At 39.2% G+C, this 25,883-nt stretch overlaps 2 protein-coding genes across 16 annotated transcripts in view; one reads left to right on the top strand and one right to left on the bottom strand.

The window, feature by feature from the left end:
• The window catches only part of VSNL1 (visinin like 1), a 76,952-nt gene extending 69,354 nt beyond the window's left edge, over positions 1–7,598 (top strand). For all 14 annotated transcript variants that reach the window (NM_205255.2, XM_025148557.3, XM_015284953.4 and 11 more), the window contains 2 exons: positions 4,378–4,593; positions 5,534–7,598. In NM_205255.2, the coding sequence (NP_990586.1) occupies positions 4,378–4,593; positions 5,534–5,731 (414 nt within the window). In that variant the 3' untranslated portion in view covers positions 5,732–7,598. The remainder of the gene's footprint in view (positions 1–4,377; positions 4,594–5,533) is intronic.
• A 2,262-nt stretch (positions 7,599–9,860) lies between these two features.
• SMC6 (structural maintenance of chromosomes 6) overlaps positions 9,861–25,883 on the bottom strand; it is a 34,520-nt gene continuing 18,497 nt past the window's right edge. For both annotated transcript variants that reach the window (NM_001321614.2, XM_040697207.2), the window contains exons 19-28: positions 25,565–25,700; positions 24,326–24,406; positions 22,255–22,425; positions 19,260–19,397; positions 18,420–18,565; positions 17,619–17,744; positions 14,795–14,900; positions 13,510–13,662; positions 11,701–11,798; positions 9,861–10,311 (exon numbers count right to left, since the gene is read on the bottom strand). In NM_001321614.2, coding sequence (NP_001308543.1) covers positions 10,203–10,311; positions 11,701–11,798; positions 13,510–13,662; positions 14,795–14,900; positions 17,619–17,744; positions 18,420–18,565; positions 19,260–19,397; positions 22,255–22,425; positions 24,326–24,406; positions 25,565–25,700 — 1,264 coding nt within the window. In that variant the 3' untranslated portion in view covers positions 9,861–10,202. The remainder of the gene's footprint in view (positions 10,312–11,700; positions 11,799–13,509; positions 13,663–14,794; positions 14,901–17,618; positions 17,745–18,419; positions 18,566–19,259; positions 19,398–22,254; positions 22,426–24,325; positions 24,407–25,564; positions 25,701–25,883) is intronic.

Raw genomic sequence — 25,883 nt, forward strand, 5'->3', positions numbered from 1 at the left:
AAAAAGACTTGAGTTGAGCCAGAAAAATGGCTCTGTCCTGGTTACATTGCAGGGATTCATATGCTTTGGATGGGAAATGCTTTGGTATGTCTTTGACAAGCCAGAGGGAATTAATAACTCCTGGAAGGCAGAATGGGAGAAGAGGATAGAAAAAGAAATTGGGTCATATTTTGCTCTCTGTAAAGGCAGCAGCAAGAGGAAACAAACATGAATCTGACATCTAAAGCAACACAGCTACAGTAACACAAGAAAAAAAACAGGTTTATGTAGTGGCTTCATTGCCTGTTCCTTCAGTAGAACTGCATGTGGACAAGGTAAATGTCATCATCTGGCTGTTTCTTGAATTCTGCTCGTGTCCATGAATAACACTTGAATAACAGCTTGAATTTAAAAAGGCACAAATTCTGATGCGGTAGCACCATTTTTATTCATCTATTGCATGTTGGAAGGCAGAGGGAACACAATTCACAAATGGTGAACAGAGTTTATTAGGGGGCCATGCTTACTCTTTCCAGCTTTGTCGGCGAAGTAAAAATAGCTGGGAAAAGATAATTGAAATGTTCTTCATGAAACCCTGCTGCTCCTCCCTGCAGTTCTCACATGCATCATTAACCCACAGAGCCAAATCAACCAGCCCATTTTCATTTGGCTTTACCTGTGGTAGAGCAGGGATCTGGGATCCCCCATGGGACCCATTAGTGCAGCATTGCTTCGGATCATGCAGGGCTGAATTAAAGCAGCATTGCTTCTCCCCCACAGAGATCAGCGCTGTAGCTGAGGGTGGCCACTGAGAGAGCTTTTAGACCTCTCTTAGGATTTCTCTGCCTAATGGAGTGATGATACAAGGCGAGGAGGAAGAGGGGATAGGATGGAGAAGATGTACCTTACATCTGAATGTCATGTTTGGATTTGATTCTGGTATTCTCAGTCATGTTACAGCATCACAGCACTAGCACAGTGTGGGGACGTGGTCCTGTTCCATCTCCAAGAGTTTCAGTAATGAAATTGAATTGTTACATCCCTCACTTGATTTCCAGTGAGTGAAATATGAAGAAAACAGCCCAGCCCATTCCCAGGCATGTGGTCCAGTGGTGTATGTGTGCCTCTCTGTGCCAAGGTCTACTGCCCTGTGGCTGATAGCAGAGACAGGACAGGAGCGTCTGCGTTTCTGGGATCCAGATCAAACTGTGAATGGAAACATGCATAGCTTCCAAAATTACGTCTGCTTTCGTGGAGCCAAATTCTCGGGTACTTCTTCCTTGCCTGTTGCATCTCTGTAATAAAGCTCCGCCTTGGAAAGCTCTGAGACTCAAATGCTCAGTGGTTATCTGAGTTAGTCTGAATGCTTTCTGTTTAAGGGGCAGTTGGGAATAGTATCACAGAAGGACTTTGATGTAGCAGGGTGATGGTAATTGCCTTTGGAACAGGGTGTCCAAAGTCTGCTCAAATGAGTTGTGTGAGGAAAACCCTTGGGAATCCATACATCAAACATGTGGACAGCTTAGACTGGTGGAAGACATGGCTATGGAGGTGATGGCTCTGCACTCCTCCTTGCCTGGATCCTTCTTTGGGTTTTGCCTTGGTTGCCTAAATGTCCCTGGAGAGACTGGACTTCAGTAACACCATTTAGATCGTTCAGTTCATTAAATATCTCATCCAAAGAATGGTAACTTAGGGAAGACGGTTGACAGCACTAGAAGTAAGGAAGTGGTTTCAAATTTAGTGTTATCACAGGCACTGTTAAACCCCCATTGGGGTATTTAGATTACTGCTAATGATAGGTATTGTGTTTAGTATTGTGATACAGATGGGATTAAAGCAGAATTGTGAATATTACCTGAGATAAAGTCCATTTTAAAATACTTGCTGGAGGAAATGGTAGAATCCAAATCTTCTGCCTCCTTAAAAAGATGCTCAGCCACTGATTTGATTAAGAAAAAAGTCCCTCCAATACTGGTTTGTGCAAGCTGTTCCCATTTGGGAACTCAGAGCTCCTTGATCTCCAGTGGTCTGCAGCTGGCACTTTCCCCCAAGTTCAGTTTGTCTCAGGCGAGGAGTGAAGTGCATGTGAGCTTTTCACATCCAGGCAGAGGCCTTTCAGCAGGGGAAGGACGTTACATCATCCCACTGCTGGCGTTGTTTTGGAAAGCCTGTTCTGTGGACAAGTGCTGAGAACACGTGTTCAGCCAGAACACAGGAGCTCCCACACATTTCAGAATCCAAACCCTGTGTCCTGGGTGTCTGGGCCTTCTGAAACCCTCCCAGCTACAAGAAGGATGTCCAGAAGCTCTCCAGGACCAATGAACCTTCAAGACATTTTTCTTCTCCAAAATTTAGTAGCAAAATAAGAGAGATTTGTTTTTTTCTTTTCCTGTTTCATTTCCTAATTAGTAGTTGTCTATATGGATAACAGTTTTGTCCCACACCAGTGTGTTATCTAACTGGTCTGGAAAATCACAGGCCAGGAAGGAGATGGGACTAGACAAGCAGAAACAAACGACCAATGTTTGGTCACCCATAGAACTGAGTGCTGCAGAAAGCCCAGGCAGGCATGGCTGGCCTTGGTTTTGGGTGAAAAGGGTAAAGCAGGACAGAGTGTGCAAAGAGAGAGTACGCTTTTCGGTAGCACCACTGTAGCAGCAGAAAGGTTGCTTGCCCTGATGTGTAAATTCATCTCTCGGCCACAGGGCTTCCAAGGCTGCTGAGGAACCCACTGACCTGCCCAGCCATCGTAGGCCTCTGACAATCCCCATTATGTTTCTTTGCTTGTTTTTGAGACTGTCAGTGAGTACCACATGAGGTGGCCTAAACCACGTGTATTCCATCCTGCCAAAACTGGGTGCTTGTCTTCCAGCATTCTGTGTCTCCCATTTCCACCTGGCTACGACCAGTTTAACATGGAAGCCTACAAGGCTGTTTTTAAACAAGTTTTGACAATGTTTTTCAGTTGTTCTGAGCTAAAAATAATACAGATCGGCAGGTACAGACTGGAGAAGGGTGTCCTCAATCCCTAAAGGACCTTTTAGTGCATTTGCTCCTTGAAGGGAAGTAAATAAAGAAAACAAATAAACAAAAACAAAACAGACATCAATCCCATTTGTGCCCCTTATGAGGCTGTAAATGCCACTGCCTTTCTCAGCTCAGATGAGAAAATTCACTGCCTTGTTTGTGATGAAAAAGTTAGGAGGATGGTTTTCTCCGTTACATGCCATCCATGTTATAAGACTGGCATGAGAGAGACACATCTTGCTGATGCTCATTTAATGGGGTGAGATGTTCATGTTTCCCCATGGCTACTTAGCAGTGCCCATCAGCACCTCCAGCCACCAACCCCTCCTAACACCACTTCTCAGCCATTTTCAGAGGCGACCTTCTTCACTGCAGCCCAGTTCTTTGGTTCTGGCACTGCATTTCAGCGATGGGAGAAGCAGCTAAGAGCCAGGGGCTGGATGCTGACCCATACCAATCCAAATGGCAAAACGGCCACTTTAGCAGCAAATGCTGACCTTAAAAAAAGGCCACTGGAAGAGGTACAATGTCCCCATCTCTGTCGTTGTGCCCCCAGACTGCATTCCTGAAAAGACGTGGGGAGGGAGATGAGCACTGCTGATACCTCTTCTGTGATAACACGAAGTTCAAAATACAAAGAACAGCTGAAATCCCACATGTGATGGTCATTTGAAACACTTTCCAGTTATGACAGTCACTAACAGTGGATGATAAAGATGAGCACCATGGCCCCATATCCTTTAACCAAATCTCAGTTTTCAACCTACCTACTTGTATTAAGTTACCAGCAAAAGAGAACGTGGTTTTGATTTTTCACAGTGAGGATTATCTTATGAAATAAATTGTTATAACAAGGAGCCCACATGCGTACTTGGCTGCAACCATCTAAGAGTTATTGCCAAGCTGAATAAAATACTATTAAAATTCAGCTTGCTTGCTGTATTTCATAGTCCGAGAATAAGGCAGCAAATAGTAACAGCTGTAAATGTAAATGCTTGGGCATCAGGTATCTGATTTGAGATAGTTTCTAATGTAGCGTAGATTGGATGAGAGTGAGTACAAGTCTGGCTCTGGTGCTGAGAGCACCACCTCCTTAGCACTGCACTATCACAAGCTGCACCTTTCCGTGCAGTTCACTGCATTAAACAGGATTCAGCAGCCCCAGCTCATTACAGCCTGGGAGCTGCTTCCCCTGAGGAACACAGGCAGTGAGATGAACTGCAACGTGGAACAAGTGGGACCGGAGCCAAAGGCAGCTCTGCTCCACTTTCAGATCCCATAACCCTAATGGCAGCACTGAGCTTAGACCGCTCGGTTGAACTTCCCAGGGCTGAAAGCTGGAACCCTTTTTATTATTCTATTTTGCAGTTCTTTCCATATGGAGATGCTTCCAAGTTTGCCCAGCACGCCTTCCGAACCTTTGATAAAAATGGAGATGGGACCATTGACTTCAGAGAGTTCATCTGTGCACTGTCCATCACCTCCAGAGGCAGTTTTGAGCAGAAGCTAAACTGGGCCTTCAACATGTACGACCTGGATGGTGATGGGAAGATTACAAGGGTGGAAATGCTGGAAATCATAGAGGTGAGATCAAGGTGGCACTCAAAAAGAACACGCCTGAACATCAGTAAAGTTTGATTATGTGTTCACAAATCTAGATGTTAAACACAGAATGGCTGTGTGCTGTATCGTTAAAAAAGGACATTATATATATTTATCCAATGCTGACACACGCATAAAGTGATTTAAACACTAATTTTAATGGGCGTGTAATCAGTGAGAGTTGCATATGTGCACGTGGGCTTTTAAATATCAAGAGGTATGTTTGCTAATGAATGGATACAACACAAAAACAGCACAGCAAAGGATTTGCAAAGCCCATTGCAAAACCACCTGGCATGCATGAATTTTCTGCTTTGTAGCCTAAGTGGCTGAAACCTTAATGGAGGTCAAGTTATTGCAGAAATGTACAGGGATAACAGCACACAGTTTTAAGCGGGCTTTCACTCATGGACTAAAAGATTTAAGACAACTATTATATAGAAGGAGAAGCATAAAGTTTACTTCTCCAGTCTCTGCCAGCTCCTGGCCACAGTGGTAACTTCCAGGCTTTGCTCATATGTACACACGGCAAGCTTTTCAAAGGAGATGACTTCTAAAACTGTTTATTCATCATTTCCATGGAATTGCTCAAGGGAGTGATTAAAAACCAAACAAACCCTTCACCAGAGAATAGCTTACAATGGTTTGGTGCTGTAAAACCAAAGAAATTTACCCCACCATGCAAAATGCAACTACTGAAAGAAACCTACACCTAAAGAAGAAAGTAAAATACATCCTCCTGTGTTTTCAGTGAACAGATTTACGATGCCATGGCAAAGGAAAACACTCAGGGAAGCTGGCAATCACTGTGTCATTAGAACATCGTTCCAGAATTCAAACACATTAAAAAATAAATGAATGAAGTAAAATAAAAATCAAGCTAACCCTTATGTTGACTTTTCTATTTGGTTTCTTTCCAAAGGCCATCTACAAAATGGTGGGCACTGTGATAATGATGAAGATGAATGAGGATGGCCTGACGCCTGAGCAGCGGGTAGACAAGATCTTCAGTAAGATGGATAAGAACAAAGATGACCAGATCACACTGGATGAATTCAAAGAAGCTGCAAAGAGTGATCCTTCCATTGTATTACTCCTGCAGTGTGACATTCAAAAATGAGCTTGTGTATAATGCATCATAGACTGCACAGAAGTTTAATGTTCCATTCAGTTTGCAGCTATTTCCACACACACAGAAATTTGCTTGGACTACCTATAAATGGACTTGCTTCTTGTGTTTGAAACACTTGTGTGCATGAGAATGTCATTTGCTAAAGAATTTTAAAAGTATATATTATAAAAATAAACTGCCACAACGTGATGTGTGCAATGTCATTTCATACCAACCCTATTCCTCTGAAGCCTGTGCAGCAGTCCTGTGCTGCAGTGAATTATATTATTTATTGTTCATGTTTTACTGATGCTAGCTCTGTGTCTCCTAGACTGAGTAATGTTAGTGACACTGAATTCCCACGGTAATGTTAATTGTTTATTATAAACCATGCCACCATTCTGCTGTAAAGTAGTATTGGACAGACAGAGGGAAGAGTTCCTCAGTTCTTGAGTCTGATCCACACATGTGCTCGTATTGTCAGTGGATATAAATGTACTTCATTTGCATGCCTTTTAGGTTTGCCTTAATTCTTACCTCATTTGCATCCCTTCAATCTGGAAAGAGCTGTGTCAGAGGAATGCAGTATAAAAAAGCAAATCCTGCTAAAACGTTCCCCTTAAAAGTATATATAAATATATATATATAATGTTTAAAATATTGTTTTATTGGAAGTTTAAAGGTTTTATTGGAAGTGTATTGATCTTTGCCTGAATTTTCAAAAGCTTCCACAGAGGTTGCAATATATATGTCCCAAATAAATTTATAACATTTGACCTTTTCCCCTAATTCTTATTTCACGTCTTCAGCATGGTAATAGAAAAAGAAAATCTATAGATCTATCTTTACTTATCTGTCACTGTACTACTGGGAAATATATATATATTTCGTTATGGAAAGCATGAAGAAAACTTTGCACTCACTCGGTATAAGAGTCATGTTATACAGAATGAACAGTTGTAGTGCTTGTATTTCCAACAGAGCAGCTGTTTATCCTCTAAGATGTTAATGCTAAAATTAACAGTATACCTACTAGACCTGTGCTTACATCACTTTTTCAGCTAGCTGGAAGTCAAATACAGTTTATTTGCTTGGCCTAACCCTGGTCTTTTAATGTTTTTCCCTCCTTAAGAGTTTTTCCACTTACAGTATGACATGAAACTACCACAGGCATTATGTAAAGAAATAGTGTCAAAAGTTTTGGCTGATAGTTTTACAGTATCCCTTTTGAGAAGGGATCAAAGAACAACCTTTGTTCTCAACTCTGCCTGCATCAACCAAGGTTATGCCTATAGTGTGGCAAGTATGAGTTCTGCACAGCCCTGGAAGAGCATGGAGAACACTTGCAGGCTGCAGACAATCCTCCTTATACCAGGTTTCCCACTTGCTTTAAACAAAGTCAATTGTCCATAGTTTTATCCCCCAAAAAAGCCTGAAAGGCTGACAGTTGCATGTTGGATATTTCTACTTTGCCTTAGGAAATGAGACCGTAATAGCTAAAAATCAGACAATAAAACATGGCACAAAACAAATCATTCTCTGCGATTTCAAATCTAAATGGCAATGCTCCTCTTGAAATTGAGGGGAAAACGCTCACAGTGCTTCACGCATCTTGATAACAAACATAGTCTGGGGGGAGGGAGGGGAATCGGTCACGACCACAATCACAGCCATCCCCTCCTATTTATTTTTCCTCATATTCCAAAGAAATAGGAAAACACTGAAGTTTCAACTACCTTTTTTGGTTTTCTTTTGTGTTTTTTTTTAAATACCAGAATTTTACTTAGCCTACACAGGTAGTATTCTTGCCAAAACAGTGGTATACTTTGTATGTTTGGCTGTAACTTAAAAATAAAAGTTCTGAAACTATAACATACTTCTGAGTATGATATGCCCATTGTTTCCACGTAGGCTAAAATTACCAGTGGTAGAGAGAACGTTGAATAATCATGGGATTTTATGCCTCTTTTGCTTACACATGCTTATAGGGGCTGCAGTGCATCATTCCACGTTGCCCTGCACCTCAAATCTACCCAGATGGACATGTTCCATTTACTTTAATAAAATAATAAGTACTGTAATGCCATCCAAAACACCTACAGCTCAACCTAGACTCAAATGTAACAGCGTCACACAAGTTTCTCTGGGTAGTTGGTACAGGAAACTCAGTTCTTTAAGAGCCAAGAATGAGATAGCTCTGAGACCTGAGGAGGATCACTGCAAAATAAGTGTATCCAAGCAACTGCTCCAGTCTTGGTTTACTCAGAGCTAATTCTCTACCATGAAAATTGCCGCTTGTAATTATTATACAGCCAGGCACAGATTTTCATCAAGCACAATGCTAGATTAGAACACGGTGTATGATTTGAACCAAAGACCAGAATCATTGTCAATTTCTCCAATATTTCAAGCAAGCCTGTAGAAAACTTCAGAGCAACCTCAAGGAGCTCAGTAGAAACTTTATGAGATTCCTTAACCTCTTTTTCCCACAAGTCATTATAAAAGTAAAGTTGAAGATAAAGGTTTTCCTCTGCCTTTGCACTCTTATTTTTTGGAAGCTGAAGAAAATCAGGAGGAAATAAAGCTGCTGAAGCATTCTAGTTCCATCATAAAACCAAGTCACTCTGAAGATGTGATTCGATACCATGTAAGAGTACTGACTTCAGAAATACCCAAGTTGGGCTCAAGTTCCAGGAAAGTTTTGCCATGGATGCAGTTTATATGTCCCATCTCCCCTCCCTCTGCCAATGTTCTCACACAGACATACAACTTGCTTAGGACTAAAGTATTTATCATCCCATCACAGGGTTATGGAATCACTCCTCTGGTAGGAGCCTCCAGAGGACCTAACTCTTTGCTTGAAGGAGGTGCAGTACTATTCAGACCCTGAAAGCCTGGAAAGGAAGGAGGCCCTACAGCCTGCCAGCACAATGTGTTTAAATGCCTCCTATCCCATTGTGAACAGTTCCTCTTCCCCATTTATCCAGTCAGAAGTTCAACACTGCAATTCACAGCCACTGTCTCCCATTCCCCTGCCACGCACTTCAGTAAACAGCCTGGCACTGCCCTGCCGTTACCTCCTCTTGCACAAGGCAAGCTTGCTCACAGTCTGCTGGCCTATTCTCCTAAAGTTTCAGAAGTAAGCATCTGAAGTCTCTAAAAGATGAGTAGACTTTACTGCTGAAGTTTCAACCCACCAAGAAAACCAACAGCAGTTCCAGAACATTTCCTTCAGTTTGCAGCTATCTTCTTAATTTTTGAGACATCCACAAATTTAATGGTGCTTGTGTAAAAACTAAACAACATTAAAGAACACAAAGTACCATTCTGTAGCCAACTTTCATTTTAGCCACTAAGTCAATTCACAACTTAAACTGCAGTGGTATTTTATTGAGGAGCTGCTATGTGGTAAATAACTCCAGAAACCGTAGAACTGTTCCTTGAACAGTCTTAATGACCCCTGTACCATTACAAAGACATTTAGATATATATGCCTAGTAGCTGAACTCTAAATGAATTATTTCTGAAGAGCTCCCAATGACTGCAAGTTCCTGGAAAGAACAGGAGGGAATTAATTCGGGGCAGTCTGGAAAGTCTGTTTTTTCTTTCTCCATCCATCCCCCCAGTAACAGTCACTTGAGTGCAATACCAAGAAAAAAAGAAGCCGACAGTTCAGAAGTTTCTATACTCTCTCTCAAAAATCTTCCACTTTGAAGGACCTCCATCATTTCCTTTTATTATAACGTAATGAATGCCTGTGAACTCAGTCTGTGCAAGAGTGAGAATTAAGAATATACAAAGACATAACTTACTTGTTTCTCTAAGCTCATCTTCAAGGACAAACTATTCCCTACAAGCTGCTGGGGAAGGAACACAAGTCCTTTTTCCTGCTCTGAGAATATAACGCAAAGAAATCCTTCACTCTTGTGATTTATGAAAATCCACAATACACAGAAATAGTTGTTCATGTTCAGCTGCAGTCCTTCTGCTGCAAGTATAAAAATCAATACATAGAGTTTTACTGCACGTGTGAACTGCCACATGCCCAAGAAATAAAGCAGAACTAGGAATAAACCAACATCTTTAACTTAAGGCCAATCTTCAGAGCACAGAGACACTAAAACATCATCGCAAGCAGTAGTTCTGGAGGTCTGTTTATTAAAATATAACTTTGCAGTTACACAAAATTCATGTCATATTCCTCTTCCATCCACCCTCTCCCCCCATAAACAGAAACACTCAAATAGTTGTTTGTTAAAAGTATGAGCTGAGCTGTAAAGATTTTACCAGGAAAACCTCGTGCTGTAAAAACATATACAAGTCCTTCTAAGAGTAAACAAACAAAATATAAAATACAGAAGCTTCTTTTCCTGAGGGTATATAAGAAAAAATCCTCTTACCCAACAATAGGAAACAGCAACTTTACAGACGTCAGTGCACATTTATCCCCAATATTGTGCCATATTCACATGCCTTATACTTAATCATCTTCCTCTTCTTCGTTCCTATTACGGAACGTCAATGTTCTTTGGCCTCTTTCGGGGTCTTGCATTCGGAGGATACGAATACGGGAACTTACAGGCAGAAAACTAAAAATAAAGCATGCATGATTTAAACAGTGCACTTTCTTCACAATTTTTTCCATTTGATTCTGTCTGTTACATATCTGCCTTTAAATAACTGTGTCTTTTTCCTTTGACCATTTTAAGACACTAACATCAAGCTTCACTAATCTGGTAGCAGAACTTCAGAGAAAGACCAACCAGTCCTGTGATCTCTAACAATAAGACCACCTGAGTTACAGAAAAGGTACTTCTTAAGAGAAGGTCCAACTGAAATAATCATCAAATGCAGTTCATATTTGCCTTACAGATCCTGAAATGGCACATACTTTTACAAGTACACCTTTACCCTTTCAACTCTTTGAAAGGGTAGATAATAGCAGGATATGGGGAAATGGTCTTAAGTTGAAGGAGGGAAGACTTATACCAGGGGAAAGTTCTTTACTATGAGAGTGGTGAGGTGCTGGAACAGGCTGCCAAGAGAGGCTGTGGACACCCTGACCCTGGAGATGTCCAAGGCCAGGTTGGATTGGGCCCTGGGCAGCCTGGTCTAGTATTAGATGTGGAGGCGGGTGGCCCTGACTGCAGCAGGGGGTTTGGAGCTTGATGATCCTTGAGACCCCTTCCAACCCAAGCTATTCTATGATTCTATGAAGTTCATTTACTCACTATCTAAGAATGAAGTTACTAACCATACATTTATACTGGCTTCTCCACTGATAATCCTTAATGTACTTTTTCTGAAGGTGCCTCCACACAGAGAATTCCTACAATTTTATTGAATAGTTTCAGAAATTCCCTCCAGGTATTTCCATTAAATACAGTATTAGGAGGGAGAGACAATTATAATTCATTAACCTCATTTTGAAGAGTGCTTAAAGATCTCTGCAGGCTTTAGTGATTACTTTTGGCTAGCAGAGAAGAACTGGCTGCATAAGGTTAGGCAGGCAGTGACTCCCCTTAACTGGGCATAGCTTTACTAGGGAATTATACAGTAGGATTTTTCTGGGGACTATTACATAAAACAAACATCATCAGAAACACTAAACAAATTATCAGGTTGTAGATTAAAAAAAAAATTCAGCATAAGCCTCTTGAAAGTACAGCAGTATTAACAGGGAAAATGGAAAACGGCAAAGCGTTCCATCAGTTTTGTGAGGGGAGAAGAGGATCCCACCTTAAACAAGGAAACATTGCAAAAAGATGCACTGATTGAAGCACCACTGAACGTTAAGGGACATCACGTAAGGAAGAGCAACAAACATCCTCCTACATTCCCAGAACTATCAGCACGGAACTGCTTAATTGTTTATGTTCTACTACTACTAAACTCATCTCTCTCTCCTCTCTGGTTATACTCCTTGCAATAGAACATCCACGTACTACTTCTGCTAAGAAATCTAATAATGTGATTACCTCATGCTTTGCGGGGTGAGCAAAATGAACTGCCGATAACACTGAGAGTCAGCCACCTTCAGAATCATATCCATTGCAATTCTTCTGTTGAGCATATCCTAAAGACAAAGTTGTTTAGCAGGTGGTGATACTGACTGTATACTTCACTGCATTATCACTGCACACATTAGGGCAACAAGGTATACATACACTACCAAATAATGTAATAGGAAGACCTACCTGAATTAATTCATACACAGTTAAGCTTTGCTAAACAAATATCCAATAAAAACAATGCTTGGGAAATGTTCGGGTTAAATTCTAAAAGCTATCAACAAAACTCTAGGAAATCCTGACACTTGACTTCTTAGTATATATGTATAGTAGAAAGCTCCTATCAAAACAGTCACATATTTCTACTCATATTCTCTTCATACCAGCCTTGATATATGTCTATAATATCTCTTATTTCATTGGTATGCTGAGAGGAACTTTGTTTTATTTGAATAATGTTTCCTATAAAATTCTGCCTCCTACATTCCTTTCGGAACAGTCCTATGTAGCTTTGTTCATCTCTGTTTGCTTGGATTATTTTGCTTTTTTTTTTTTTTATTTGTTTCTTTGGCTTTTCTTATTTATTATTTCCAAAAACGTTCCTCTGAAGGCTTACTGATAAAGATATATATAATGCAAAGATATGAGCAGGGGTGAAACAAAGCTCTGATTTCATAGCTTGCACACGAGAGCTGCTATTTCCCTTACAAAAATACTAAGAGTCCCCTTGTGGAGGTCTCCAGCATTACAGCATAAGGAACTACACAATGCTTAACAGTATGACTGCACGTAATGGCACAGCTGTATCAACACAAACTGGGTGGAATTACTTATGGAATATAGAAGATTAAAGTTCACTACAGTGCCTACAGTTCTGATCATGCATCTTTGTCTGGACAGATGAATAAAATTCTGTACAACTAATTAATAACACAGGACCTAAGCTTTTCAAGTTTGTAGAATCCATGACACAAACTGGTAAAGCTCAGTGATTTAACACATACACACACACAGAAATGCTGAAAAATGGCTGCTGGACCACCTTGGATTTATACATTCCTTTCTGAAATTCTTTATGTATGAAATACATCATCTTCTTTTCCTTCTAGATCTTTGATTCCCAGTGAATTAATCAGTGGAGGAAAGGGACACTGAAGGCAAGACCACCTACTACTGTCTTTACCTCATAGAACTGACCTTTCTCCTAAACTGTACCAAACTGAATGTTAATAAGGATATATACATTTACACATATATACATATATGTATATGAATAGCTAATTGCCTATCCAGAGAAGTGGTACACATAGATGAGGTTTATCAGTTCTAGCTGACATGAGTACTAACCGTTCCTCATTCAGCATTTCAGCACCTTGGAAAGGAGCAACTAAGTGAAGTAGAGAGCAAGTTTTTATGTAGTAACTCAAGTGCTATACTTCCACTGAAAAAAAAGTATTGATCACCAAAGTTGTAGACGTCAAGGCATATGCTAAAAAGCCCAGGAGAGTCACTGGCAAAAGCCAAGGTACGTGCTAAGCTCATGACAGTCACAGCAACAAAGACAGTTAGTTCTTAGGGAAGTAATAAAGAGCAACAGGTCAATTTTTAAAAAGTAAGCTTCCAAAAATCACGAAACTTAGTGAAAAAGTTCCCTAATGGCACTTCTGTTTGATATTATTTAGAGTTAGCTGAAGTGCTTGAAGTTCTAACCAATCACAGCTCAACTGTTCTGCTAATTTATACAAATCAGAATGGCAAATGTAGTTTAAACTATACCATGTAGACGTCAAATTCATCCAGGCATCTGAAAGGAGATTCAGTAATGGACCACAGAGAAAGAATGAAACAAACTGTTGAGAAGGAACGTTCGCCTCCTGATAAAGATCTCACATTGCTTGGGGCAGGTCTGTCCTCCTCTCCAGGCTGAACCTGGAAATAAAAATAACAGAGTAAATTTTAAACTTGGAGACTTACTAACGGAGAAGTTATTTTAACTGCAAATGCATTATATATGATGTAGAGACATCACTTGAGAAGAAATGTATGTCTTCCCCCACCATTCTGGAAAGAATCCAGAATGAAGTGGCTCCGAACTATTTTAAAACACATTTGTAGGACCATCACAGTTTCCCCCACTATGGCAGAATGCGCTGAACAGATTAAATAAATGACTCTGCCAGCATTTTCTTATTCAGTTCTCTATTTTAATAGATATGAAACATTATTTAATAAATTGCCAACAAGCATTGCTGTATTACAGAAAAATCCAATGGTTACCCAAGCTATTATAGAAAAGCAGGTAATCGATTCACAGCTGCAGTTAAAGGAGGAGCAGTTTATTCATCAGAATAAGTGGAACATTGAAAACATTTGGATCCATTGCTTCTGGTGACACCTTGTGGCACTCCACCTAATTAAACTTAAGCATTTTCTCAGCCTGTTAATTAAATTACTTTTAAATTAAATTACTTTTAATAAACTAAGCAGGAAAACATTTTGTTGTTGTTGCTGTTTGTTGTTTTTTTTATTATTATTATTTTGAGTTTTCTGAGTTTAACTTCCTTGATTACAGTTAGATCTCATGCATAAGAAACATGAAACATCAGCTAAAACCAGAAAAGTTAACTGATAAAGTTACACAATGATTTGACAACTTATGGATACAGTTTGAGTGTTCTGGATACCTGTCCTTCACCTGTTTAATGGGGACAATGTCAACAACTATTTATGCCATTGCTACACATTTTCCCCTCAATTCCTAGAACTGAAGTCTCCCACAGAAAAAAAAAATGCTCCATGACTAAGACTTTTGGGGGGGGCATGCTAAGAGATACACACTTACAGAATACATAGAAAACATGTAATATTGGGAGCTATCGGCCTTTTAAAGGAAATAGCCATTAAACATTCACACAGATACAGCAAAGCTTCCTATCAATGATACAGGGATGAATAATTTTGAAAGACTAACTCAGATGACTGACAAGTGAACTCCTAATATTAAGAAAAAGAACGATTTTAACACATATTATCACACTTGAAGTAATATAAAATAACTTACTGTTATCAAAAGTGTCTCATTTTTGTGATCAAAAAGTATTCTTCCACTGCAGCCTCGAATGCGCAGTAAGTGGTCAAAGTACAGTTTGCATCGTAAGGAAAGGAGCCTTAAATCAATTCAATCATACAAACATCAGGTCAGTACATTTTAAAATACTTGAAAAAGCAACAACAGATTTCATTATTCTTTTATATAAATCAGCAGCTTCACATCAGAATCTCAAATGCTCCTACTCTATTAATACAGTTTTCCTAGATCAAATACACTCTCACGCAGCTCACTTTAGACATTGGACATATTGGAGAGACTCACAGACACAAAGTAACAAGCAAAGAAATCCAGAAGTACTAGCTTTGTACTTTCTGTAAGTTTAACATCTGCTTTAATAGACTTTTCACATGCTTCTTCCACAGCTCTAACAGAAAAAGGATTATATTCTGCTAATTCCCTATCCAGTATTAGTACTGCATGATCAGGACAACAAAGAATTTACAAGGACTCCACTAGATTCCAGAAATCCAACAGCACTGTTTCCCTACCTGCACTCCCTCCTTTCCCCAGTTCTGGTGTACAATGCCCAAGTAGACAATACAACGCAGTTCCTTCAAGAAGAACTATGGTTCTTTAACACACATTAGGGTGGGACTCCAAACTTGGGTGCTAGGAACAAGGTTTAGTTTGAAATGTATAGGCACCAAAAGGCAAGTACCAGATCTTGAAGGTACCTCTTATGGACTAGAAATTCTCTGCTTTCACTGCAAAGGGTACGATTCTCCTGAACATTACTATCTGTCAGGACTGTACTGGCACCCCTTCCAAATCCCAGACTGAGGAGGACAAAGCCAACACAAATATTCCCCCATTTCTGCTGAAAAGAATGATAAATGATACAAGATTGCATTGGTAAAAGGACAGGAAATAGTCTTTCTGAAGTGACATTCCCAAGAAGTCACAGGAAGAAGTACAGGATGCTCAGGGACTAAAAGAACAAGGGAGGGGTGCCTTGTGTAGACACTAAGAAAGAAAGCTGTTCAACTGCAGAATCTGAATAAACATATTGAAAGCTTTTCAGTACAGAGCAGAGAAAAAGTGGTTGGTCTATGTCTTAGTTTCAGTTGGGCCAGAGTTGTTGTTCTTCACAGCATTTAGTATGATGCTATGTTTTGGTTTTATGAGAAAAACAATGTCAATGATAATGATAGATGTCAATGAGCAGTACTGTATGGAGTCAAGGATGTTTAAATTCTCTCAGCTTCTTGTACTGCCCAGCCAGCAAGGAGAGCACAAGATGCTGGGAGGGGACAGAATGAGACCAGCTGGGTAAGGAACTGGCTGAAGGGCCAGGCTCAGAGGGTGATGTTGAATGGAGTTAGATCTAGCTGGCAACCAGTCATGAGTGGTGTTCCCCAGGGGTTGGTACTGGGGCCTGTCCTGCTCAGTATCTTTATTGATGATCCAGATGAGGACATTGAGTGCACCCTCAGGAAGTTTGCAGATGACACCCAATTAGCAGGAAGCGTCCATCTATCTGAGGGTAGGAAGGCCCTACTGAGGGATCTGGACAGGCTGGATAGCCGGGCTGAGGCCAATGGGATGAAGTTCCACAAGGCCAAGTGCTGGGCCCTGCACTTTGGCCACAACAACCCCAGGCAACGCTACAGGCCTGAGGCAGAGTGGCTGGAAGACTGTGTAAAGGAAACAGACCTGGCGGTATTGGTCAACACTTGGCTGAACATGAGCCAGCAGTGTTCCCACATGGCCAAGAAAGCCAAAGGCATCCTGGCTTGTATCAGCAATAGTGTTGCCAGCAGGAGCAGGGGGGTGATCGACCCTCTGTACTCAGCCCTGGTGAGGCCGCACTCTGAGTACTGTGTTTGGTTTTGGGACCCTCACTACAAGAAGGACATTGAGCCCTGGAACTTGTCCAGAGAAAGGCACACATCTTTCTGGAGTTCTGGAGTACAAGTCTTATGAGGAGCAGTTGAGGCAACTGATGACACTTTTTCCAACTGCCTGACCAGGTGGCCTCTAAACTGTAAGGCATGGATCTGGGAACAAGATTGGGTTAGAAAACTATGCAAGACAAAAGGAAAGTAGAGGAACATGGCTAGTAGCTGTACTGAGACACTAATCACTAGAACTCTGTAGGGACTCAACAGCTGTGCACTGCCTCACTTCAGAAGTACCATGAAATTTAAAAACAACAACAAAAAACATCAGTTTTGTCCAAGTTCTGTCCAGTATCATAGTCTGTATGATCTGTCAAGTATGTTGGAGCACCCACTACAGCTTATGCAAACTGTCTAATACCTGCTGGCTTATTTACAGCAAACATATTTACTTTCAAGTGTGTTGAAAAAAATCCAAAGAAAAGCACTGTCAAAATGAATGTCAAATACACTTAGAGTATGTGTGACAACATCAGTCCTACTCATTCTTAAAAATTTCCAACATTAAGAATCTATAACTTCAGCACTGTACATTTTCATTTTACGCTTTGAAACAGATTTAACTCTAAGAAAGCTATATCACCATAAAAATATCTAATTCTCATAAGCCTGCTCTGTAATTCACCCTCTGAAGCACAGGCACCAATTACATACCATCAGTATACTTTGTTGGCCAAAGAACACCACTGAACCACACTCCTCAACTAACAGATCTGAAGAGCGGCAGAAACAACTTTTTATGATGAACATTCAAATTATAATCAAGTATAATGTCAGTGTGTGTGGAATATTTTCTTTTTTATATGTTGTTTAATAAATACTTATATCTACATCCTAGTTACCTGAAAATTGAAATTACAGTGAAATGGCCGTACCTTAAGAACCGACGATATATGTTGAATCTCTGTGTCATTATTTCTTCCAGCACCCTAATAAATTTCTTTAAGTTATTTACTTTGCTGTTTGCATCTTCATATCTTTCCTTTGCATCAAGAAATCGCCTGTTTTAATTAACAGAAAGTTTAGCATTAACAAGTACTAGACTAAAACCAAGCAATTACTGTAAATACTGAAAATCAATTTAATAATTAAAATATTCAAACAGAAATTGTATTGTAAGGCTCTATATTAAAGCTAAAAGCATTTCAACATGTCAGGTAATCCATCCTTCACCAATGAGAACAAATAATTAAGTTTTACTTCTATTTGTTTTTCTGTTAAACAGAATCTCTTGTACCAAAGAGAAGTAATGATTGAGCTTCCCATGTGCAAGAATAGCCAAGTGAAATACACTGCAGTCCGAATCTCAAGTAGCTAACTTCTATATTAGTTATTCCAACTAGAAGAATGCTTAATGCTCTGTGCATCCCAGAACAAGAGTGAGTTTTGATCTAGTCATAACTAGTCATAGCTGGGGTACCTCTAAATACTTAAGTGCAAGCATTTAATTATTGGTAATTTCAGAGTATCAACCCTGTGTAAAACCTACCTACAGTCGAGGTTCAACTCTCCTAAAACCATTCAGTACTGGTTGACTGAGCAATCAATACAGTATGCTTCTATGCATACACCTGTTGCTTAAGTATGAAAAATGCATGAATGCCCTCTAAGAAAACTGGTGTTTCCTCTCTCTCTTCCATCTTACCCGAACTAGACAAACATTAATAATGACTTACTGTATTATTTCTTCTGTGTTTCCACGGTGACTTTTTTCTGTCTTTATCCTCTCTCTCAAGCGATTCATTTCTGCATCAAGACTCTTCACAGTACGGCTGACTTCTATGCGCTCTGAGTAGATTTGCCTAGCCTGTGCAGTTTTTTCCTACAGAAACATTTGAAATTCAATTAGCTGTTGACAAATAACAGACATCTTCAACATGTCTTTTAGTCTTTGCTACAAATATTGTGCGCTATGGAAAAGGCAAGGCTTCCAAGCAAAACCAAAGTTTTTGTAATATTCTTTATGTACACTTATTAAAACAAAGTTATTGTTACCATCAACAATTTTACTAACAACATTTCTGAATAGGTAGTTATTTCAGTACTAACAATGATATCTGGCAATTTTAATGCATTCACCATTATTTATCTAATATAGATAAATGAGCAACTAAATGCACCATACTTCAATAGGACTTAATCTTCTAAATGCTTCCATAAAGGATGTTACAGTTAGTCTGTAAAGCTTAACAAATTCAGTCACTGAGAGGTCAGGTATAAAATCTGCACAGGAGAAAAATCTGGCTCCAGAAAGCAGAACAGTACTATTCAGATTAACTTTAAATACGTATTTCTGGGTGAAGGCATTTGCACGTGTGCAGAAGAGTAAGTCCTGATGGATAACCATTAACTTATCAAGACTGACATGGTGCTCTGCCAGACAGAGATGCCTTGATTCATTTACACAAAGTCTACTTGATCTACACGCAAATAGCTTAGAACATAATTAAGAAAATTTTCAGCTTACCAAGTATTAACCATCATCTGTATGCTATAAAAGTAGAATGATTTATTACCTCCAATTCTTTCTCTTTGGCAGCTAGTAATTCTTTATGTTTTTTTATGCAAGTCAAATGTTCTTTCTTTTTGTCTTCATAGTACTGCAAACGACGTCTTCTGTTTTCCACTTCTGAGTCTGCTTTGTCCAATTCATCCTATTTTGAGGAAGTCAAGATGTGAAAAGTAAACTGTATGAGGCAGATGCCTAAGCACCTCTTTAATATGTACACGCTTTTCAAATGTAATCATGTTGTTTTGAAAAATAGATTTTAGAAGGAATGGTCCTACTGAATCCAAGGTCCAGGAGCTTTAACAGCAACTGACAAGAACATAACAATTTTAGGAATCTGTACTGTTTTTTGGCTGAGGCAATTTTTTCTTAGCTCTTACAGTGCTAAGTTTTATATGGGTGACCAAAACAGTTTTGATTACACACCAGAATTTTAGTTACATGTGGCTAACCCTGACCATCTGCCAGTTACCTACCGAGCTGCTCCCTTCACTGCCCCTCCTTAAACAGGACAAAAGAACACGTACACTGAAAAAGACCCATGGGTCAAGATAAAGACAAGGAGATCATTTACCAGTCACCTTCATGGGTAAAACCGATTCATCTCAGGAAAGATTAATTTACTGTCAATTAACAACAGAGTAGACCAGTGAGAAACAAGAAAAAAAACTAAGAACATCTACCTGTCACTTCTCTCCAGACTCAACTTGCTCTTTCACTCTCTACTCCTACTTTCTCCACCTGAGAGCTATAGGTGAATGGGGAATGGAGGTTGGGGAATTCATAGCTCAGCTCTGCCCAGCAGCTGCTGCCTTTCAGAGCAGCTGGAGTTGGCTCTGATATGATATAGGGCAGCTGCTGAGCTCTGCTCACAGAGGCCACTCCTGCAACTCTCCTACTACAAAAACCTTGCCAAGTAAACCCATGTAAACTAGATGATCTTTGTATTATTGCTGAACAGCACTTACATAATGCTGAGGTATTTTCAGCCTTTCACACTACTCTGACAGCAAGAAGGGTGGGAGTACACAAGATGCCAGAAGAGAACAAAACCAGAACCACTGACCCAAATGGACCAAAGGAACTTTCCAAACATACGACATCATGCTCAACAATAAAGGCTGGGGAAAAAGGATGAGAAGGGAGGACACGGAGTAATGGTGTGTGTCTTCCAAAGAAACCACTATGCATGATGGAGACCTGGTTTCCTGGAAGTGGCTGAACACCTGCCAGCTGGAAGCTAATGAATTCCTGTTTTTATTTTGCTTGTATACGCAATTTGTGATCTACCTAATACCCTGTCTCACTCTCAATCCACAAGATTTCTCACTTTTACTCTTCCTCTGATTCTCTTCCTCATCCCAACCTTGGGGGAGTGAGTGAGAAGCAGCAAGTTGCTGAGATGCTTACCAGAGCTAAACCACAATGGAATTGAACCTTGATGGCTACAACCCCCCCCCCTCCCCCCCAGAACACAGTTACTGTGTGTACTCCATTCTAACTAGAACTTTCTGATGAAAGTTGTGTTCCACCCTAACTAAAGTGTATGACAGCTGCTACAAAAGTAATGCCTCCAATTTTATTATGTTGGTGGGATGGCAGTAAACACTGAACCTTCCTGTTAATATTCTGTTACATTTTGTTGCTGTGTGACAGATGGCAGCAGAGGGGCACACTGATAAAATGGTGTCTGATACAGAAGCATGTATCAAGCAAAGGTATGTCACTGAATTCATCCATGTGGAAAAAATGGCACCCACTGACATTCATCAGTGCTTGCTGAACGCTGGAGACAAAACAGTGGAGGTGAACACAGTGAGGCAGTGGGTGTTGTGTTGCAACAGTGACATCAAAGACAAACCACCTACCAGACAGCCATGCAGATTTTAATAGGCATGGCATGCACCCTTGTTCACAGCTGGCAAAAATGCATAGCTAATGGAGGTGGCTATGGTGGAAAATAGTGTTTTACAGCTGAGAATTTGAGTGAAGTAACACTCAAATAGTGTTACTGCGCTCTTTGTATCTGTTTTGGTTTCCATGGAAATAAATAGGAAGCATTACTTCTGGAGCAACTTAGATAACATAGATTATGACAACTTCCATATCACACATTGATGCAGTGAAATTGACTTCATGTCTTTTCAGAGACACTTTGCAGATAGAGTTATCAAGAATGACATATAAATTAAAAGGCAATTTCATTCCTCATCCCTGTTAATTAGTACATGGTTTATCTTAAAAAAAAAAAAAACAGCAACAACAACAAAAAGAATCAAGAAAGCTAAAACAAGTGAAAATAAACCAACTATCATCAATAATAACAGATGCTCTTACATTTTTGTAATCATACCTTAAAGCTATAGCTTGATATATGCTGATTGTTTAAGAATTTCCACAACAGATACACTGTAGTTAATATATTTATCAGTAATTTTCCTTACCTGTCTCCTTCCTCTTCTTGTTTACTTTTGCTTTCCTAATTCAGACTGACTACATATCAATACACAGTTTATGTGAGGCACATAAGAGATTTCTGCAGTGATAATTCTGAGTTTCTACTCATTCCTTTCTTTCCCAGGTTTAGAACACTTTTTATATGCTGAACTCTGTTATTCCAATTTTAAACCATTAATTCTTGTAGTATCAGATTGCCAAGATTCCATCTGCCAACACCAAATTTTGCATTTGTCTTAAGTTCACCATTTATCTTAAGTTGTATTAATTTTCTACAATTTCCAAGTATGTTCTCTAATCTTGATTATTCAAAACCATGTAATGGTACCTTCTGTGATTGTGTAGCTCTACAGAATAACAACCATTTCATACAGAACTCCAAATACTATTTTGAAAACTGACCAGATATGAATATTCTTAGCCAGGCCTTGGCAGAAACAAGTCAAAACAACAGATGATCTATTTTCTCAGGTAGGCCTTAAATCTATCAGGAAGGACATCCTGCTTCCATTTAACCAAAAAACAAAATATAGAGGTGTTGCTACCTTAATTGGATTAGTGATATCTTCTACTTGACTCATTTTCTCTTTAATTTCTTCAAATCTTTTCTCAGCTGCCCGAAGTATCTCATTCAGTTCTTCCATTTTTCTGCTTTCTTCCTGCATTTCTTGTTTTACAGTTTCCATCTTTTTTTTGTTTTCTTCAGCCACGTCTTCCTGTCAAAATGTATTAAAATAAAGAAGAAAAGGAAGATGCACATTGGCACAATACTTTACCTCATTTTTTACAGGAATACAGGACGAGTAACTGTGCTGTCACTGTTCCTGAGACAATTATACCATTAATAACTGATTATCACCATACATACTTCCTGTTTTAAAAAGACAAACATTAGGAAAAAGATTTAGATGGAACCTAGTGTTATACTAAGATGCTTCTCCACAATCAGACAATTGTGAAAGCAAGGTAAAAATGACAGACAAATATCAAATGAAATAACAGCTAATAATACAGAGTAGTGATAAGGAAATGCAGGAAAAAAAAAACAACAATAAATATCCTAGAAATGACTAATGAGAAATGAATACATAAATACCAGAGGACAACAGTAACAATTTTTGTTGTTGAAAAAAGTGTCCAATAATTTTTTGCACATACAAAAATTACAAAGACATTTTCCTACAAAGAGGAAACTGAATATTTTCTTTTTCACTAGAAGGATAAAGAACATGCAATTTTTCTACACCTTGACTGTCTGAAACAAAGAAACCCTAAAGGAGCTCGCAGAATCCGTATTTACTGATTCTTTACTTGCTGAGTATGCTTTGAAATTTTTACTCACATTTGCACAGATAGCCTACTGATAAAGTATGAAGATAAGCAATTCATCCTCTCACTGATCCGAGATAAAATAGTGGGAAACTAATACAGAGCTGGAATTCAACCAAAACATTTGTAGGTAAAATAATTAACAACATTTATCAGCCCGAATCTCAGTATTTAGATTTTCATCACCTAGACGTTAGCTTATTCCGCTTAAAACAATATAACTACTAATGAATAAATCACAGACATTTATATCCTCATTTTAAAGTACTAATCGTACACTATAAGAATACAAGGACAAGTACTTTGAACAAACCATAGTGGTATGATCCTTCCTTAAGTCCATATTTGTACATCAAACTTAGAACTCCATGGTAAATTGATAACAAAACAAGAAACTATGGATTCAGGGCGGAGAGGCAACGTGGTGACAAATTATCATAGAATCATAGAATGGCCTGGGTTGAAAAGGACCATAATGATCATCACGTTTCAACCCCCCCTGCTATGTGCAGGGTCGCCAACCACCAGACCAGGCTGCCCAGAGCCACATCCAGCCTGGCCTTGAATGCCTCCAGGGATGGGGCATCCACAACCTCCTTGGGCAACCTGTTCCAGTGCGTCACCACCCTCTGGGAGAAAAACTTCCACCTAGGATCTAGCCTAAACCTCCCCTATCTTAGTTTAAAACCATGACCCCCTGTCCCATTATTATCTACCCTCGTCAACAGCTGTTCCCCTTCCTGTTTATATGCTCCCTTCAAGTACTGGAAGTACACAACGAGGTCTCCCTGGAGCCTTCTCTTCTCGAAGCTAAACAAGCCCAGTTCCCTTAACCTTTCTTCATATTATGGACCAGAGCGTCCTTTATCTATGCTTTGGTGATGCCGCTTCTGACCTCCAAACCTACATTCACTGCTTCTCCCCAGCTAAAGTTTTATGGCACTTTATTACTTGAAATAACCAATGAAAACTCATAGAATATCTCTTTACTCCACCACATTGCCTTCCATGCACCCACAGTGCACCACTCATTTGAAGAAGAGAGGAGGAAAGGTAGAAAAAAAAACCCTCACAAGATAAACACCCATCATAAATGAAATAATACCATTGACATAATTGTAGACTTTCTGTAAAGTATACAATTTTTTGCTATTTATCCAACTTGCACCCTGAATGATAATCTAGGCTATCTAGGTTATCTGCTTGTTTCTAATTTTCAATCATTGTCAACATTCAAGGATATTTTCCCACATCCTTATTAGATAAAATTGGATAATCTTTTCTTACTAATACACGGATGTCCATATACTGGATTTCATCGACATTCTCAAGATCTGCTATTTCTGCAGCTGTTCTTCGTATTTTTATCTAGAAAAAAAATATTATAAAAAAGAGAGGATGTTTATTCATTGAAATCAACATAGTAAGTAATATATTTCAACTTACAGCTTCATCAGTGGCTATGAGAGAGAGGATTCTTCCTGCTTACCTATGGAATTCATTTCTGTAAGGCAGAACTTAATGTGAAAATAATAAGCACTTTATATCATTAAATTATAACCACATTTCCATTCAGCATGAAATTTCAATTAAAAATATTTTACATTCATTTAATACAAATTCATGTGCCATTTGTGTGCTGGTTCTTATTTGTGATTTACTGAATATATGGTATATATCATATTTCCTAACAGTAACACCATTAGTCACCATAAATATCTATCATACCCACTAGCATAGGAAGTCTTGCAGGAAATAAGTACTAATGATTGTAAAATGGTTTAATAAAAAAGACAAATTAAACAAAACTTAAAAGTGTGGAATATTCAACATACTAAAATAGATAAAGAATATAAATGGAAAGTATGAAGAGAAGGAATACTGTGGGAATGAAAAGGCAACGCTCAACAGAAATACAGAAGGGGAACATAGCAGAAAGAAACCTCTATTAAGAACTGCAACAATTTCCCACTTTTGTCCCAAAATAGCAGTAGAGATTTTATTTATGAAATTTAGCACAACAGTGAGAAAACAAAATGAAACAAGAACATCATAAAGAACAACAGCAATATTGCCAAAAGTTCCATCATTCTGTCCTAAATGACGAAAGTATACTATAAATGCTAGCAGATAAAATCTTCTGCGTTTTTACACAAATGCTAAAGCAAGGGTATGCATAAATACTCAAAATTATCATCTGCTCCAAATATGTTATAGAAGTCAAAGTGAAACAGGAAAAGACTGACCAGCATCTTTCAGAGAAGTAGTATTTCCAGGCTGGACGTTAGGAAATACTACTTCTCTGAAAGGGTGGTCGGGCACTGGAATGGGCTGCCCAGAGAGGTGGTGGAGTCACCGACCCTGGTGGTGTTCAAAGAGCGTTTGGATGTTGTGTTGAGGGACATGGTTTAGCGGGAACCATTGATGAAGGGCGAATGGTTGGACTGGATGATCCTGTGGGTCTTTTCCAACCTTAGCAATTCTGTGATTCTATGATCTAAAAAGGAACGTTATGCCTATTTTTACCTGTAGTTCTTTTTGGTGTTGTCGATGATGATGAAGATGACTTTCATTCTGCTTAATTTCATTTTCAGTGGAAGACAAACGTTGCTGAGATGCCGCCAACTGTGCTTTCCGGCTTGCAACTTCATTCTCCAAGAGACTTTTAAAAAAATGCGATATTGGGATATTATTATAAACACACACAAACACAAATAAATGTGTGACAAAGCAAATCATATAAAAGCACAAAAAATATCTTAGGTTTGTTATCATTGGATGGTTTTACTAATCAGTAAAGAAATACCAAAGCTCTACAGTAGAGCTCACACTTGATAACTACCAG

Source organism: Gallus gallus, chromosome 3 (assembly GCF_016699485.2).
Source record: "Gallus gallus isolate bGalGal1 chromosome 3, bGalGal1.mat.broiler.GRCg7b, whole genome shotgun sequence".
NCBI classification, from domain to species: domain Eukaryota; kingdom Metazoa; phylum Chordata; class Aves; order Galliformes; family Phasianidae; genus Gallus; species Gallus gallus.